Raw genomic sequence first — 18,273 nt, 5'->3', positions numbered from 1 at the left:
CAAAAAATCATCTCCTAAAACTCGACGTGCAGCAGTGCTGCGATGATGTATCTCCAGCCATCTTCTTCAATTATTCAACACGCATGATGCCCTGAAAATCCAGGAATAAGAATCAAATGTCATTCTTTTACAAGGCACAAAAATGAACCGATGGAATGATAGTCTTCAACCAGAAATCAACCGAAACAAAAAGGGAAGAGCAAGAGATGACACCACCTTGTCACCCAGTTGACTCTTTCCGGAGTCATGCCGCATGTTGAGCAACATGAACTGATTACCGTTCAGAGGCCAGCTTCTTCTTCAACTCCTTTTTATTCACCTACAGTTACGCGTGAAATATTGATGAACAAACATTTACTACTACCTTTTTCAAGAGGAGCACAGAATAACAGAAAAGCCATGCATCTGACTCTGGCACCAAAAGAGCAGTTAAAAAATTCACCTTTCCCATTGCATTGCGAGGAAGGGTGTCCCACAGGAACATTCTGGTTGGTAGCTGAAATAAACAATCAAGATTCCGGTCAAACTAAAAATCAAGATTCCAATTAATATTTTCGAGCTAGAAATAGTCGAAGTTACATTAAAATCTCTTCCTGCAACATCAATAATATTAATATGAGGGTCATTCAAGTGCATTGGTTTAGTACATCCAACCAAAGAAAGTGTCTCTTAACTCAATGACAAATCTCAATAAATCTGTCATTCCCATTTCCTTCTCATTGATTTAATCTTCTGCAACACTTGTGCAGTGTTTTGGAACTAAAAGTGGATGCTGCAAAGCAATGATCCCGTCATAAAACTTCATAAAGTTCAACCATTTGGAAACTTTCGGCTTTGACAATAGATTGTAAAAAGACAAGCAAGGTGGCATGAAACTCAAACTGCAAGAAACTTAAGGAAATATAATTATGACTTGTGAACTGTCTTCTGTTAAGATGATGAACCACTAAAAAGGTAGTCATAAGTCTTTTACCTTATAATTACAAGTTTGTGTGGTGTGAGAATTGAAAGTGCACACATTACTTTGACCCCAGATGCACCAGCAAACATTTTCTAATGCGGCCTTTTGGTTTAAATAGACTTGGCATACAAAGCAAAGTTGACTCATAGGAATTCTAGACAGCTAGATGAAGAATCTTCTCCAATTTTAACAATCGAGTACCAGTTGAATTCACCAAATTATGTCTGCGCATTGAATGGACAAACCTTGTATGGTGCAAGCTTATCCTTTGCCCACGTAGTAAGTTCATTCAGTGTTAAAGCAGGCTTCAACTCTTCCCCACTGTTTTGCTTCAGTTCTGCCTCTGGCACAATTATTGCACATACGGCTTCTCCATAATCTCTGTCTGGTAACCCCAACACACAGCACTCCGCTACAACAGGATGCTGCACAAACAGAAAGGTGCACCACCTGGATATTAGAATCAGAGTCCAAACGTTACGGATGTGAGAGAAAACTACCAGAAGGAACGCTAGCTTGCCTCCAAAAGAACCGCTTCAATTTCTAACGCTGATAATTTGTATCCTCCAACCTTCATAATATCTGCGCTGGTTCCTGACAAAAGTTCACAATTATAAAATAATTTAAACAGAGTTAGCATAAAATTTTCTCGAGTCAGAAATCGATATGAGTTGGCACCGTTAATTGAATGCAAAATGACTTCTACAACGATGAAATAACACATCAACAGGATTTCAATAACTGAAAACTCCAGCCAATAGTAAAAAATTTCCAAGATGACACAGTTGTTGTAAACACAAGGGAAACAACTTCTAGATATAAATGTACTTACGTCCCAAAATGATGTAGTACCCGTCTTCATCCATTCTGACAGCATCTCCAGTTTTGAAAAATCCACCATCGATGAATGATTCCTTAGTTACCTAACAAGGATCACATATATGTATCAGAAAAAAGGACACTTTTATAGGATTCATTCAGGAAAATCCTCATTTTGGGGAAGCGGTAGTGAGTGTCTCCCAAAGCTAATTTTAGTCAATATTTTGTTTAAGTAAGACAGGAATATGTACTCACTTGATAGTAGGGTTCTACTGATAGAAATGCTGAGCATATCTTAATAAATAAAGCCTTTTCAGGCATTCTAGTTTTCCATAGATAAAAATTCAGAATTTCATAGATATACCTGAGGGAGCTTCCAGTATTCCTTGAACAATGAAGGGCTTCTGACACATAACTCACCTACACCAGGTGTTTCATTTCCACTTTCATCCTCTGCAATGATCTTGACCTATTATAATTGCACAATTCCCCTCGAGATCAATATCAAAGCATAGAATTTTCACACTTTCATAATTACCAGTTAGCATGAGATTAAATGGCTCTCTCGAACTGTAGGACATGCTGTTAGCACTGTTTCACCACCATCTTTCAATCAAAAACTTTGCTGTTGGCTATGGTGAAAAGCCTTCAACATTTCTACCATTTTAAGGATCTTTAGCTTACACCTTCCAAATTAATAGGTTCAACTTAAATCATCACATGATCTCCACTACCACATTAAACGAGCCACGTCGCTGACTAACCTCTACTCCAGGAAAAGGTTTGCCAACAGTGCCTCCCTTTCGAATGCCTTTCAAAGGATTAGATATTGCCATAACAAACTGCAAATACCAAACCACACGTACATTTATGTGACAATACATTTTGATTGGTTATTTCTACTTTGCAAGAACAAATAGATAGCATGGGGAAAGGAGACATAGAATATTGCTTACCTCAGTCATGCCATAGCGCTCCAAAAGGCGATGTCCTGTTATAGTTTCCCATTGTTGCATGACAGGATATGGTAATGCAGAGGAACCACACATCTGACGTCATGAAGGGGAAAGAAGAATCAGCAAATTTCAAGTACTTAAGAGAAAACAAGCGAAAAGGATAGCATATACATCTAAAAGAAAAGGTCTAATAACAGGCAACAATACCCATACTAGTCATCTCTCTATTAACTTGAGAAAAAATCACCGGAACCCAAAATAGCCAACCAACCAATCTCAGATTTGTGGATGAATTTTTTACCACCTACCATAAGACGCAAATGGCTTGCAACTGAAGCAGACTGAGCTTGTAAATCTGGGTCCATAGCTTCGTAACCTTGTATCAATCGGGTGTACATAGTTGGGACCTATGAATTAAAAGAGTTGCAGTAATAATATAACAGCAAGAATTTGAAAACTAAAAGCATACAATTATCATATGTTCCCATTTTTGAGACGTGAGGAATTATGCTAGAAGTAATTGGCCAGTTCAACCATTTCTCTAAGCATCTTGATTAATGCTACAGTAGCGACATAACTTATTGGTGTTGACCGTGTATTAGTGCTAATAGAAAAGAATTCTTCATGAAACAACTGATCAGGAAATTGAAAGGTTATGACACATGCAGCCATTTTACTCGAATTACTAGAATCTGCATCCAGTATACTGCAACAGACTGACATATAGTTTTTTTCAACAGTAAACCAGAGAGAGAGAGAGAGAGAGAGAACATGGATAGGAGAAATAAATCGACAAAAATAAATCGAGTCCCACTTGCTAAGAATACGAAAAACTAGGAATCCACAATATATCACTTTCTATTCTGAGTGTAGGGGAAGATAGTATTTCATTGCAAACATGAGGCAGGCTTACCCCAGTAAACACTGTTATAGCATCTGCAGCTTTACTTCCATCTGGATATGATTCACGCCATCTCTGCCAAATTCCCCTCACACTGAATTTTGGCATAAATTCCACCTTCAAAGTGCAGCCAAATTCAAATAATTTGAGTTGGTAAAGCAAATCAAAAGAAGTGCTTTCATAAACAAAAAAGTTTCCTCTAAGGACTCCAAAAGTAAAACAAGTATTTAAGATAAGAATATATTACCGAGGAGCCAGCATAGAGAGGCGCAAGTAAAGCGTTGAAGAGTCCATGAACATGTATTGAAAGTTAAGAGAAAACACTCAAAAAGATAGATCACAGTCATTCGATAGATCATAAATAATAGAGAAGGTAATACATATATCAGTACTGGTTTCTCTAAAAAGCAACTTTAGAAGGCATTTATTGGATATGATGTAGAGGTAGACAATGCAGAAACTGATCTGTAGACGTATATTCCCATGCTTCCGCCAAAGTTTTGACCTGAAATATGATCATAAATGGCTCAAACAAACAGTCTTTTCCAAAAATACATAAACCATTCCTCTCTGAAGGATTTTTTTGATGTATTTATATCTTGATGACATAAGAATTATGTTAGTATAATATAGCTTCAATTACTAACTGAAAGAAACTAAATTCTTGCTTGGATTTAGTTTCATCGGCACTTCTCCATTTACGGTCAAGAAAATGCAAGAAGAGCCAAGTATGCTTTTGTGAGTAACAATTTAAATAGGAAAAAGACGTACACGCTTCTTCAAAAATCTGGATAGACTTCGTTGTTCTTGATAAAAAAAATTATCTTATGCAACCAAACAGAGCGCATGTGCAACATCCATACAAATGTGAAATCAAAATCTACTTGAATATTTATTTAAGAGCTGAAAGACAGTGTTCTATGGGGAACTTTATATGTCATATTATGTATGACAGAGGGATAATAACCTGTGCGGAGATGCTTTTGTGTGTATGTACAACTCCTTTAGGTTTTCCCGTTGTACCACTTGTATATACGATTAAAGCTGGATCCTCACCTGAACCATTGGGAACAACAGAGTTCAGGACTAACCACCCATATCACTGAATATACAGTGAAAGTAATTAATTCTAACAGCTAAAGCACCTTCTCTCTCACGAGACTGAAAATTTTCCTGGAAAGTCTCATGTGTGCTTGTCTTAGATGAACTGCCTACAGGAGGAATGAGGGAACACTTGGCAGCAGCTTTAGCAGCAACATTTTGCATCAAATTGTGGTGATCCTCAGTACTTAATATCATACAAACATCCTATAAATTACAGAGCCATCAGATACTTCTGCAAGGTTAACACAAGAAACAACATGCTTACGTACACGTTTTACTATAATGGCAGATGATAAGTAAATCAATTTGAAGATGTTTTAAAATGAACCTAAGGAAACAATTACTGCTTTTTAACATCGTCGTTATGCTACTTCGAATTGGCAATTAGGGTCTTGATTGCAAAAGTCTTAAGCTGGAAAGCATGAACTCATATTTTATAGAGGAAATATTGTTGCACCTAAAGTACAAGCAACTCCTATTGCCCCTTCAGATGTCCAGTTATGGAATAGAGGGATTGAACTCATACCGAATCATTTAGCACATGCAAAAGCTCGGCTTCGGGGTAGCTGAGTGCCAGCGGAACTGCCACACCTCCACTAAGCCAAGTTCCTAGCACTCCAGCAACAAATTCTGCTGAAGGTCTCGCTACAACTCCAATTCGAGCCCCGTTAAGACAACCATTTCTCCTTAGACCATCAATCTGATGACCAAAATAAAAAAAAATTGAAAAAAATACAGCATATTGTCAGATCAAAGAAGCCGGAACAGCAAGAGAATCACACTTTTGGTGAATTGCTTCATAAATATTTGTTTTTTCTGCTGCTTCATTGACAATTAGCGACGGTAAAAACATACTAGCAAGGTTCTTGGAAGAATATTATACAAAATTCCAATGAGCAACAAACAAAGGGAATTGACCTAGCGTACAAATCCTGGTGCTTCAGAACTGATAATGTAGTGCGAGGTCATGAATTAGGAAAGCAAAATCCATAAGCCATGAAAACAAGTACTCACAGTTTTCAAATCCTCACTACACAACAGTTTAGAGATATCGAATGCAGATGATATGAGTTGTAAGTAACTGTAGCTCTTCTGGTCGGCTCTAATGGCAACACTATCACGAGCTGTAGATCCCTGCTGGACAGCTGCTTTGACTACCTCCATAAATGAACGGGAATGTGCTGCTGGATGGCAAACACAAGCAAAACTGTTCATTAAGACCAGGAAGGATGGAAAACAGCAAGCAAAGACAAACAAATAAATCAATTTATTTGCCATGGATATGTAATATGATTCCTGGAAATGACATAAGATCATATTGGCCACTCTGACACTATAATAATTAAGAACACAAGCATAGGTCTAAAATTACCGAGGCTGGGAAATATGAACCCTTATACCAACAACAATACACGTCGCATCTTCCAATCTTGATAGAGGCGAATAACTAGTGGATGCAAATCAAATTTCTCAGCATACCCAATAACTTTTGTCCAAGTACCGAACTTTTAGAGATAATTCAATTTCCTCGTGAGTAGATTATGGTCTTCATGTCATAGATAAATTGGATATGAAGGATTTTAAGGTCCAACAAGGAACCGAGGAATCTAAATAGAAAAACTACAGCAGGCAACGAGATCAAGGCTTCAACAGGTTAAGCAATGTGATCAATGTGACCAAAAAGGGACTATCGGACAAGACATCAACAAAAGTAAAATAAGACTTCTTTTCATCCCAGCTCCCCTCGATTTCACTCGTCAACACTGACCTTAAGACACCAGATGAAACAAGAAAGACGGTTTCCCATGAATCACAATTATCGCCATCTCATCAAACGGCGACAATTTCATTTACCAACACCAGCCATTGTGATCTACATGCATCTCCGTATCAAGGCACAATTGAATCTATTACATCTCAGCCCCTAGTGCACCACAAAATGAAAGATAGCATCACTTGAACATGCAATATTAAACGTCACACCCGCATTCTCATTTCATCAAACACCAGACGACCCAGAAACCGAATCTTCTCTGTTCTTTTTTTTCAAATCCATCCCGTACCCGCCATCTTTCCAGCTATCCAGTCGCGGACAATCAATTTCTATAAACAAACAAATAAACCCAGAAAACAACAATCGAAAAGTCACTCACTTGACGCAAAGCGAGACTGAGAGAAACCAGAATACCGATACCAACGATGAGACAGCCCCAACGCCTTAAATGATGATGAAGAAGAAGAAGCCCAACATGGGTGGCATAAGCGACAGGCTTGAATGGGTTTCAGGAAGTGGTGGTTGAGAGTCTTTAATGGGGAGCTCATCTAGGTGGGTATGACCGAATCCAATTAATGGGGAAGTGCAGGTGGGTTCTTGTGATGGCGTGTCTTCTGGTTAGGTGATCTTTGCTACTAGTCTTTACTCTCATGCATGAAAACGAACCACGAGAGTATAAAAAAAGCTCTGTTTCTTCGCTTATAAGAGGGAAGACACTATATGGTGCGTCTGAATTCTATAAAGGCACGAGCTTTGAAGTCTCCAAATGCTTTTTTGGATTTGCGGGTGGCGATGGAGGGTTCGAGATGGGAAGTCTAGCAGCAGATACAGGGCTCTTGCTTCGCGGGTCGATCGATTTTCTTTCCCTTTTTCGCTAAAACTATATGCCAGGTGCTGCGGCCAGTCCGAGGCCGGGTTTTGTGCATTAGATTAAATTCATCTCTTCGGTCCGATCAAAGGCGCACCCATCGATGTCAAGATTATGAAAATGTTGAATTTTTGCGACGCACCCATCGATGTCAAGATTATGAAAATGTTGAATTTTTGCGAAAATTCCTTGTTACTTGATTGAAATAAACTGCGGCGATAAAAATCGAATAGCAGTCGAAGTTGTAATGTGCTAATTGTTTTACCAATGAGTTTGTTAATTTGACGAGGACTGTATCAAGTTAGGATGACATGGCTGGAATTGGACGTACGGTAAAAGTTGTGCCGAAAAAGTGGTTTTGGAGGACTTCCTAGGAAGTTTCTGTTTTTTAGAGTGAAATGCTGGAGCCTCTGCTTTCTTGGATTATATGGTCTTTCATTGAACATGTCAGAATCATCGGTGGTCCTACAAGGGCTCTCACGTTTGGGGCAATGAGAAGATCTGGCCCGTGCAAAATAGGTTTCGGAATGATCGAACGGATGCGAGGTCGCGAGGCATGTGTGGATCCAAGGGCCCAAAAAGTATGATCGTTCTAAGGATTCAGTGGAGTGTCATCGTCTCTTCAGTTCGAACAGATCTAGGTCGATTCCATAGCCACAAACATCTGAAATAGGGGTGCATTATCTGCGGTCCTTGTCATCTGAAACTTCTTAAAAGTTGCAACCTTCGATGTTGATGTCACTCAAGGAGCAGGCTTCTTCACTTGATCTGCATGTTCTGATGACTTGAAAGGACGAAAACAAAGCTAAGATTGGTTCTCAAATGGAGAAATGCCAGCCCAATTGCAACCGAGCGAGCGCTCCGTGGGTTAAGTGCTTTTCAGATGTAATGGTGATTCCTAAGCTATCAGATGGCTTGAGGGACCCGGCTTGCGTAGGCCAGTTGCTAGATCCACATGCTCCATATCTTAGCGGGTTTATAATTCCTCTCTGGTATTCTCGGCCAATGAATCAAAAGGATAATCTAACTCGACACTGCTTGTAGTGGAAGGGAATGCCTACTGATCTATACCCATTACTTTCCAAAGACGGGAAGAGTTGGTATGTACTGTTCACAATGCTCAATCTTCAAATTCCAGACATGACCACACCATAAATCATAATAGAACAAGGAAAATATTGGGAACTAGCTCTGTTCTGGCTTTACATTCTTCACTTCTTCATGGCTTGATATGGAGGAGGAATCTTCATTTGCTGATCAGTGTACTGAGTCCCCCTTTGCTCGGCAAGTATACCATTCCATCCTGCAAATACAATTCGCAAAATCCACCCGAGATCATGTTCTAGTTTTGACATGAGTTCAATAGCAATGAACCTATGTAACTTGATCCTAGCTTGTTAATGTCAATTACTCAATTTCTAATATCCATCATTCAGCTTTGCAGCCGTGGACCAAATTGACTAAGCATGACTAATTCAAAGGAACCCTGTTTCAAATTGTCATTTGTAATTTCTACTTTGGGATAGTCTCTGCCAGTAATGATGTCCAAGTTCAGTTCTAAAAGCATAGAAAAATACATGCTGCTCTTATCCCAAGCTATGAATGGAAAGATCTAAATCAGCATCAGGTGACTAATACAAAAATTCTAATTTCAATCCTATCCTTTTCATGCAAAGAAATTTAACTCTAAAAGCCTAAAGATGATTTTCTACTAAGCATTAGTCGACTTGATATGGAGTAAAAAGCCATATAAGCAAGTTTAGAGTTTGTTCTAGGCAGAAATATATGATGGTAAAAATTTCTCTTTCTCAGTAATTTAGCAAGTTTGTTCCTCAAATTTTTTCTCATTTAATGAGGTGCAATCAAAAAAAATTAAATTAAAATACACCTTTAATACTATAATCATCCCCCCCATAAAGCTTTATTCTGTACTGAGATTCAAACCATGACTTTTATATTTTTATAGAATAGTGAAAAATAACTATCCAAATTCATGATGCCAAGATGCATATAAATGTGTGAGGAGAACACGTGGCAGAGAAACAACAATGGAGTTGACAGGCACCAAGAGAAGGATCAAATCCTCTATTCTTCAGTTCTCTGAATTCCTGGCACAGGGCACAATATGGACAGAAGATATGAGAAATCACATCACTGTATGGAGCTTCAACTAAATTGTATCTCCTCCTCAGTTTGCTTCTATAATTTGAGCCCATAAGCCACTGAGTGCACAGAGCTGACATCATGAGTAGGTAAATGTAACTTCCCAGAGGACAAGCTGCAATTACCAGAAACTAATCGGTGAATAAGGCTTACATTGCGCATGTTTTGACCAACAACATATTACATAGGAGAGAAACAGGAGAAGAGAATGGAGGGAGACATAAAAAATTTCACATCTTCAACATAGAAGTGAATATTATATGACAAGATGATGTTGCATATACCGGTGTTCCGAGGAATAGAAGATTAACAAGGAATTGCTACGAAAAAGAAAGGAGGGCTTACTCATTTCTCCAGCATCTAGTACTTCCGAGATCTGCCCAAAGGTCACATAAGGGAAACATACTGTCATAAGAGCTGCAAAGAGTTGATTAGATATCGGGTTAGGTTGGAGTCAAGTTTTTCTTTCTGCTGATGATTCGCCATCACTCCAAATGCAAATCAGTGAGAGTCTCGTGCAAAAAGAATGTGAATAAGCTGTTCTTCATGTTTTTAATGGCAATACAATTCTCAGCTGCTACTTCTGCAAAGCCTCGTACATAATTGACCGGTCAGAGTTTCTTTTTCCCTCATAACTTACTATAAATTTCTTCTATCCTCTAATAGTTTGATTAACGGCCTATGTTCTGACTTCATCAAATGGAAGTACTCCTTTAAGATACACATGGAGATTACAGATGATGATAGGAGAAAATTTTCCAGCTTTTATTATCTATGCAACTTTCATGATTTATTCAGCGAGAGCTATGTAATCATACTCATGCCATCAGAGAAGATGGTTTCTCTACCACAAAAAATAAAGCTGTCAAAGGACACTAAAAATTTTTTGATGTCTGATGTGTTTTCCATAGGATGTTCATTGCAATCAAATAATCCCATAGTCCACACATGTCCCATAGCAATACCTTCCAACATTTGAATTGCCGACTTATCTTGGGAAAGGCCATATGGAGTTGCTACTGTATCTTGAAGTACAACTGTTGAGGCTGAGCCAACTGCTGTACAGATCCAACTTGCATGGACTCCCCTAGCCTACCCATTTGATTACTGAAGCACAAGCTCCAGCACAAGTTTAGAATGCCAATCACACCTTCCTTCTTCAAGAACTTTATTTATATCAACTATGACTGGGATGTGAAGATTTTGTAGTGCTTAAAAAATTTCCAGAGAAGTTGTCTTCTTCAAAAACTTTCGGTAGATGAAGTATGTACGGACTTCACTAATTAGAATCGGTTAATGTTATTACCATTCGTCTTGTGCTCGTGGCAGTCGAATAAGCCTGTGCTCCATGGATTTCCGTTGTCATCTACTTGAAGGTTTGACGAATTTGTGCAAATAAGCTCGCCAGCTTTAGGATCGCCTTCATTCTCAGCCGTTCCATCCTTGCCCATTCCACCAGGCAACATTTGTTCTCACCTGTTGTTGGAAACGCCCAACTCTCTAGAGTCAACCTCCTCTTTAATGTGAACCACAAACCGGTGGAACTCTCTGCTAACATTTTCTACCAGCCATCTTTGACTAACTCATTACTTTATGTTTTCCAATCCCATCATAGAAAAGCCTTGCGTGTTGATTGTATGATTGATTAAAAAAAAAGGGCCATCGTTCAAAGATGATAAGAATTACCTCCAATTAGTCGAGCAACATGATGTTTGACATCCTTTACAAAAGTTAGTAATATATGGAGTCACAATACAGGGTACAGGTACAAACTTTGTACATTTTCACCTTTGGTCCCTTAAATATTGTATGTCTGAGAAGTTAGACTATATATCAGTATGTAGTTGCGACGCAAGTACTCACCATAAACCTGATCAGAAGTCGCACGACTTGCCTGACCAGACAAGACCAAAATAGCAGATACCCATACAAATTTTACGAGCTGTCGGGTTGAGAGCCAAGCCAATTAAGAAAAACGAAGTTGGGAAAAATTCATGTCTCCAACGCCATTCCTCATACGCCTATACAACACAATCAGTTCTCAGGCCTCACAAGATTCAGGAATCGTTGCCCTAAAGATGCTCTCGCTCGCCAATCCATATGAAAGATCTAACAGATAGGGGATATCTTTTATTCTTCTTGGACCTGAAAGGGAGACAACTTGTGACGCTTTGATTTGCAGTTGACTAGCAATTAGCAATTACCTTGAATAAACATATAAATCACTTTCCTGAAGATACTTCCTCCACATGACTAAAGAATTACCATCACCAGGCCATAGGCGAATTCTTGCTGAATGCCATTCCCCAAATTCACTAGAAAACCTACGTTTGTTCCCCAAATTAGAGATACAAGCAAAATGGATATGTGGGATGTAAACATGCACCCACAGAAACAATGATTATCTTTGGCTCCAGCACTTCAAGTGAATTTTCTGGAATTGCTCCTGATGAACATCTCATTTTTCCCTCGATATTTTTGAATTCTACTAGCAGGATAATACCAGTATCCTGCAAATTTGGTCCATCACAGTCTTCCATGATCCAAACTTGATTCCCGATTTGAGTGATACTCTTCTAGGCAACAAATGTCACGCATGAAATTGTCAACAGACCTCTGGCTGTGTTATTTACCAGTAGTCACCACAAGAACAACTTCCATTCTTGAAATGATGGTAGCGATTCACATCTCTAATGGTGATCTCCCTGTCTGTGACTTTCGAGATAAATTTAATGGCGACATGGCAATCCTCGCACACTCGGAGATTCTTGGTTATTAGAAGCCTAGACCCAGGTGGACTAGTAATGAGTCCAAATGCAATTGCTAGCCTCTCGCTGTGACTACATATCATATGAGTTTTCTCATCATCCTCTACATCATGGAAAACAGATCCAGTATCTGGGACGTAGCCAGCTTCTTTAATCAATCCTTCTACCCTCTTCAGTTCAGCATAAATTTCATCATTCATGGGATGGGAAGTGTCTCCTGTAAGAAATGTGTGGACTTGGTTTTTCACTTCAACCCAGCTATATGCAACAGTTTTCTTTATTCCCCTGTTTGTCATTGAGTTTCTGAGTTTCGATACTTTTTCCCATTTCCCTGCCTGAGCATATATATTAGATAAAATCACATAGTTGCCAGCATCATCAGGTTCCAGTTCGATCAGCTTTTCTAGAGCTAGTTCAGCTAACTCCATTTCACCGTGGATTTTACATGAATTCAGTAGAGCACCCCAGACACCAGAATCAGGAACAACTTTCATTTGCCTTATCAGGTTCCATGCTTCATCCAATCGACCGCAGTGACCAAGGAGATCAACCATGCAAGTGTAATGCTGAACTGTGGGTACTATATTATAATACCTCTCCATCAATTCAAAGAACTTCCAACCTTCATTGAGCAAGCCACCATGGCTGCAAGCAGAGAGTACACCAACAAAAGTAATGTGATCAGGGAAAGATTGTTCCCGCATTTCTTCAAATAAATTCAATGCTTCTGCAGCATAACCATGCATCGCGTACCCACTAATCATGGCATTCCACGAGACGACGTCTCTACCCTTAAGAAGCCCAAACAAAGTCCTGGCTACCTTGACTGAACCACACTTAGCATACATATCTACCAAAGCAGTTTTCACCCTGTCATTAGAGTCAAACCCACATCTCCAACTTAAACCGTGCAGCTCCCTTCCTTGGGGAAGAACAGCAATGTCAGCTGAAGCTGAAATTGTAGTGACAAATGTGCCTTCACTTGCCCTTATACCTGCCAACGCCATTTCACGGCACAAAGTAAGTGACTTATATGAGCAACCATTTCGGGAGCAGGCTGCAAGCATCGAATTCCACAATATCACATCTCTTTTGTGAATCATGTTGAAAACTGCAGAAGCATCCTCCACACAACCACACTTTGCATACATGTCAATCAGTGCTGCACCCACAAAAGCATCCTTTTCCCACGCAGTATTCTTAACATGCTCATGAATCTCTCTCCCCTGTCCAATTGCAGAAAGTGCTGAGCATGCTTTGAGCACAAAGGGAAACGTATAGTTATCGGGCAAGAGCGCGTGCTCGAGCATTCGGTAGTAAAGCGTTATTGCAGCCTCGTAAGGCCCATTCCACGCGTAGCCCCTAATCAAGACATTCCAAAGAAAATTATTTCTCTTGGGAATTCTATCAAACAGGAGGTGGGCATGCCGCAAGGAGTCGCAATCACAGTAAAGATGGACCAATCTGGTCGCTATGCTGGGATCAAACCCCAGCCCAAGCAAGCACAAGCGGGCATGCAGTTGTTTGCCGAGACCCAACGCTTTTCGGGCGATGCAAGACTTCAAGAGATCAGTGTAACACGAGTAGGTCGAGCCACTGACGGAACCCTTCTGCGCGTTCCGGGTTTTTGGGCTCGGCTTTCGCGGAGACGTTGAGGAGGGATTTGAGCCGTTCGATGGTTGAATTTCGGGAGCAGGGAGCGAGCTGAAGAAGGCGAATTGGACCAGAGAAGCGACCGAAGATGAGGTTCTCTTCAAGCTCGCCATGCTCTTCCTTCCCATTTGATGCCGAAAAAGGAAACGGGAGACGAAAAAGCTTGGAACTTTCGATAGATACTGATCGGGTTTTGACGATTACGGACAAGGGGGGGTGATGAACCGACAAAGAAGCCGTTGCCTCCGGACATCAACGGCGAGAACTCGACTAAAGTTTTCAAGAATGGACAGTTCGGTTCTTGGCGGGAAAGATTCTCAACTGAAATTGGCGAGGCAGCCATGTTTGTCGGGGAAAAACTAACGCCATACAAAACGAACTTATAAACTGAATGACTTATTATTCAATAGTTGAATATCACTCACGGAAGAAATTACCGAAAAAATAATAAACATATGGTATTTGTTCCAATTTAATTTTAAACCTTTCAATTTGGCCAATTTAACCCATTGAGATTAGCCCGAAATCATTAATGTGGATACTAGGCATCCTACAAAAACAAATTTATAATTTTTGCAATTTTTTATTTTTGTTATTGTGGTAACGAGGGTCACTAGCAACACTCGCTGGTCGTGGGCGAGGAAGCCATTGCTCAATCCAGGCGAGGCCTTCAAAGGCCTCGCCTGTTACCCAGTGACTAGCGAGGATCGCCGGTGACCCTTATTAACCATAATGAAAAAAATAAGCAAAGAAAAAAGAAATATAAAATTGCTAAAATTACAAATATTGTCCTTGCCAACATCGATCGTGTCACGTAACATGGTTAGGGTCCAGCTTAGCGATTTTCAGTCAAAATTAACAGGAAAGACTAAATTGGCAAATTGTCAAAAAATTTATGATTAAATTGGCTAAATTGAAAGTTTAGAATTGAATTGATATAAATGCAATAAGTTTATGACTTCTTTTTGATAATTTTCCTAACTCAGGTGTTCCAAATATTCGCCCAAATTCCATGTAAATCGATCTTTGCACTCCTAAACCTTGATAAAACAAATTGATTGCTCACCAAATGACAAACGGCAAGAAAACCAAAACAACCATGCGCGGTATCCAAATTGCTCCTCGGTTAGACGTTTCACTTTGAGAATACAGAGATAGAGAGAACAAGTTCGAAACTCATCGTCGGAATCTTCAGTTTACGCAAATTTTACATCAAACTGGAGATCTCATGGTCCTCTGTCCTACACCGTCGCACAAGGTAATGAGCGATGTGGTTGGGGGTGCGGCATTCATTAGTGTTAAAAGGCTGGTTATTCTTCTCCATCCATGACACGATACAAGACTGAGGTCCAATTGTTCTTTCAGTACCAGAGTAGAGAATGGAAAAATATGCAGAACTACTTGCAGCACCACATTTCTAACATCCCCTCTCTTCATAGGCATCGGATAAAACTCTAATTTCAGCATTTTTCTCAGCAAAATCACAACTGCGTGCTTCAGCTTTGTCTGAAACTCAATCACCGACAAAACGATATTACATTTGTGGCCAGGTCTCAAACACAGACAAGCACAACCAGTTCAAACTAAATGAAAAGATTAAATGATCTGAGAGAGAGAGAGACCATCGAGAAAAACGTGAGCAGAATACCGATACAGGCTTCCAAAGGAACCAGAAACCTTCAGGAAACTATACAGTTTTCATGCTCCACTTGAAATTGTTACTTCTTCACCATCAACTGTTACAACAAATGACAGGTCATAAGGCTCGTGTAACCAGTGAAATAGGGATACAGCCAAAGAAAGTTTCTATTTATGAGACCTTTCGATCATCGTCCAGCACAAGATGGTACAGTTTACTGTCCCAAGGTATCTGAGATGGACTTCTTGATGCTTTGGAAAAGCTCTTCCCTGTTAAAAATATAGCGATCAAATTGAGAAGTAAGATGCCACCCATTTCGTGATGAGTTTTCCTTCAGATTTATTGACATATATCGAGAAAAAATGGAAAATGGGAAAGAGGATCTTGGCATTGAATGACAGGCAAACAGATAGCAGTAGCTGGAAATGGGCTTACCGGTCAGGTTTGAATAAGAGATAGCGATATGTAAACCACTGAAACAAACAGAGACGAAGTTTTAGTTAGAACGTACACAGGAGATAGAACTTGACCAAAGCGATAAACCAATAACTAGATGTGTTACTCCCCATAGTTGCCAAGGCAGCAAGGAAAAGCAAAGGAAAAATTTGAAGTTCACGACAAATTTGGAATCAAGTAATGGTTGAAAAATTCAAAACCATCTCTTCATCATCAAATTGCATCATCCAATGACAATATATATTCTAAAACTCACCGCAGAAAACACTATCCCAATGAATTCCAGTGCACTTGGTATAACAGGCAACTTGTCAATAGCCTGCAGAGTGCACATATATCAAGTCAAGAATAAAGAGTTTGAGTATCTGATAAGCCAATGAAGCGTATAGTGTATGTATGAATCTGAGTACATTGCATCATGTAATATAAATCTTTTAAAAGAATCTTTTGTGTATAAACATAAGAACATAATTAGATACTCTAGTTCAATACCCACAGCATATTTGAAACTGAGATTGTGCACCTACGGAAAAACAAAGAGGAGGTCCTCCTTTGTGGATTTTCAAACTCTATGCATTTTCTTCCACGGGTGAACAATAATCAGTAGTCGTGATGTTAAAGAACGACACTGTCCAAATTACATCAAAGCCAGGGCAATGACCTTGTTTATTTATTTTTATTTATTTTTTCGACCGGAGAGAATGACATCAATTGGATTTAATAACCAAAGCAGCGTAGAGTACCGTTACAAGATTTGCAGTTGCCCAGAGAGCCACTACGCCTGCAAACCCCAAGCCAATAATAGCCACGCGATCCTCAGATTTATCCCACTGTCCAGACAAATAAATATCAAGTCAGAAAGGAAAAGATGATCACATTTTGTCCAGTGGCCTTGGAAATGCGGAAGTAGAATGTTAGAAATTCCAGGTGCCGACGAAGAGAATCTACCAGAAGAAATGCTGATGGAACCAGGTATCGACTAAGACTCCAAAGCAGAAATGCTGATGGAAATAACAAGTTGAACAAAAGTTTCGAAAATGGGCAAATAATACCTTGGAGATGCAATTTATTTTGTGAGAAAGCCCTATGTTTTCCTCGTATAAAGGTCGCACTTACACTTCTAACTAAGGACATAACTCTAAAACCAGTAGAAAACTACATTAAATTGCATCATTGTACAGGGCACCCATAATTTGGCTTAAACAATGTCCACTGTACAAAACAAAAGGGGGAGGAGTAACTCACAATATTTTGCACAGACTTGACAACGCTTAGGGAAGTGGAAGAATCGGAGCTTTCGCCCATAGCCTTCACTACAACAGCAAGACGATTTCCTCTTTCTGCAGAAAAACACAAACATACACTAAGTTCCAGCATCACTGATTGTATCTACCTACCAAATATGAGGTTTATAAATGCAAGGGAGCAAATTCATCTGCACACAACCTAAACCTCTACCCCCCTCCCCCCTCAAAAGCCTACGCCCAGTTTTAACTGGGTGTTGCACCACACTTGCAATTCCATCATGAACCTTCTTTTCCACTTGTAGCTTGTAGTCTTAGTCCATAAACTTTGCAGTCAAAATGGGTGGGCTTTTGCTAAAATAGGCAAGAACGGCATGCTATCATATGAGCTATAGTTTTACTACCAATACGGACTCCATTCCCATCCGCAAACCTTTCAGAAAAAAAATTCAAGTTTTTGCATTCGACCCTTCTTTCCTCGCAAGTTCTGACACTCAAATAGCGAAAAAAGACTCAAAGTTAGGAACTTTACAATCAATCAAAGCACGATAATAGCACCACACGCAGTGAGAATTCTCGATAGGCCTAGAACATCTCGCACCTTTAGGTGTGGCGACTGAGAATGTGCCCACGCTTGTCAAAAGGAGCTGTGGCTTATGGTGGACGAGCGGTGCTGCGGGTAAGTTCGCTAGAATGGTAGCCATACGCAACTCCGACAAGAATCACCTCAAAACACTGAGAACTTAAAGAATCTTCTCTCTCGTGTAGTTCACAATTGGCAGTGGCAAATGATCAAGAATTAGACACAAAGCTTCTGGCTTTTTCTGATGCTACTGTAGAGAAAGAGAGAGAGAGAGAGAGAGAGTAATCAGCACCACAGAAATGGGTGAGCATGTTCCGTGGTCGCTAGCCAGTGCGCAGATGGAAGGGAAAGTTTTGGAGGCGCTTGAGCCCCTAAAAAGGAAAG

General features: G+C 39.8%; 4 protein-coding genes across 8 annotated transcripts; all 4 read right to left on the bottom strand.

Annotated features, from left to right (window-relative positions):
* Window positions 1-228: 228 nt before the first annotated feature.
* LOC115684040 (probable CoA ligase CCL8) lies at window positions 229-7,418 on the bottom strand. The gene is given in 17 exon segments (XM_056320626.1): window positions 229-319; window positions 443-496; window positions 1,207-1,386; window positions 1,482-1,555; window positions 1,794-1,884; window positions 2,145-2,249; window positions 2,545-2,622; window positions 2,737-2,829; window positions 3,045-3,143; window positions 3,650-3,754; window positions 3,885-3,938; window positions 4,074-4,142; window positions 4,605-4,693; window positions 4,783-4,945; window positions 5,268-5,441; window positions 5,756-5,925; window positions 6,895-7,418. Coding segments are annotated over 17 exon segments (1,842 nt in total). The 5' UTR covers window positions 7,064-7,418; the 3' UTR covers window positions 229-244.
* Window positions 7,419-8,427: 1,009 nt separating this feature from the next.
* Window positions 8,428-12,208, bottom strand: LOC115684076 (protein PLANT CADMIUM RESISTANCE 8). Of its 4 annotated transcripts, none has more exons than XM_056320629.1 (5): window positions 11,410-12,208; window positions 10,853-11,022; window positions 9,892-9,963; window positions 9,449-9,661; window positions 8,428-8,686 (listed from the first exon to the last, which is right to left on the bottom strand). In XM_056320629.1, exons 2-5 carry the CDS (start codon window positions 11,010-11,012, stop codon window positions 8,595-8,597), a joined length of 537 nt encoding a protein of 178 aa, XP_056176604.1. In that variant the 5' UTR covers window positions 11,013-11,022; window positions 11,410-12,208; the 3' UTR covers window positions 8,428-8,594. The 4 variants fall into 4 exon arrangements, with proteins under 4 accessions (XP_056176604.1, XP_056176603.1, XP_056176605.1 ...); XM_056320628.1 differs by having other exon boundaries at window positions 11,751-12,208; XM_056320630.1 differs by having other exon boundaries at window positions 10,512-12,208.
* Window positions 12,176-14,344, bottom strand: LOC115684075 (pentatricopeptide repeat-containing protein At2g01510, mitochondrial-like). Its single transcript, XM_030608769.2, has one exon. The coding sequence runs from the start codon at window positions 14,093-14,095 to the stop codon at window positions 12,176-12,178; it is 1,920 nt and encodes a 639-aa protein (XP_030464629.1). The 5' UTR covers window positions 14,096-14,344.
* Window positions 14,345-15,568: 1,224 nt separating this feature from the next.
* Window positions 15,569-18,216, bottom strand: LOC115684095 (protein CURVATURE THYLAKOID 1C, chloroplastic). 2 transcript variants are annotated; one of them, XM_056320631.1, is made up of 6 exons: window positions 18,182-18,216; window positions 17,308-17,402; window positions 16,806-16,892; window positions 16,319-16,381; window positions 16,042-16,079; window positions 15,569-15,875 (listed from the first exon to the last, which is right to left on the bottom strand). In XM_056320631.1, exons 1-6 carry the CDS (start codon window positions 18,198-18,200, stop codon window positions 15,821-15,823), a joined length of 357 nt encoding a protein of 118 aa, XP_056176606.1. In that variant the 5' UTR covers window positions 18,201-18,216; the 3' UTR covers window positions 15,569-15,820. The 2 variants fall into 2 exon arrangements, with proteins under 2 accessions (XP_056176606.1, XP_030464659.1); XM_030608799.2 differs by lacking the exon at window positions 18,182-18,216 and adding an exon at window positions 17,908-18,175.
* Window positions 18,217-18,273: the final 57 nt, after the last annotated feature.

This window comes from Syzygium oleosum, unplaced genomic scaffold, assembly GCF_021117445.2.
Source record: "Syzygium oleosum isolate NSW1041296 unplaced genomic scaffold, Sole_v2.1 Sole_v2.20, whole genome shotgun sequence".
NCBI classification, from domain to species: Eukaryota; Viridiplantae; Streptophyta; class Magnoliopsida; order Myrtales; family Myrtaceae; genus Syzygium; species Syzygium oleosum.
The sequence above is the reverse complement of the archived record's forward strand: the minus strand, read 5'-3'. Positions and strand labels throughout refer to the sequence as shown.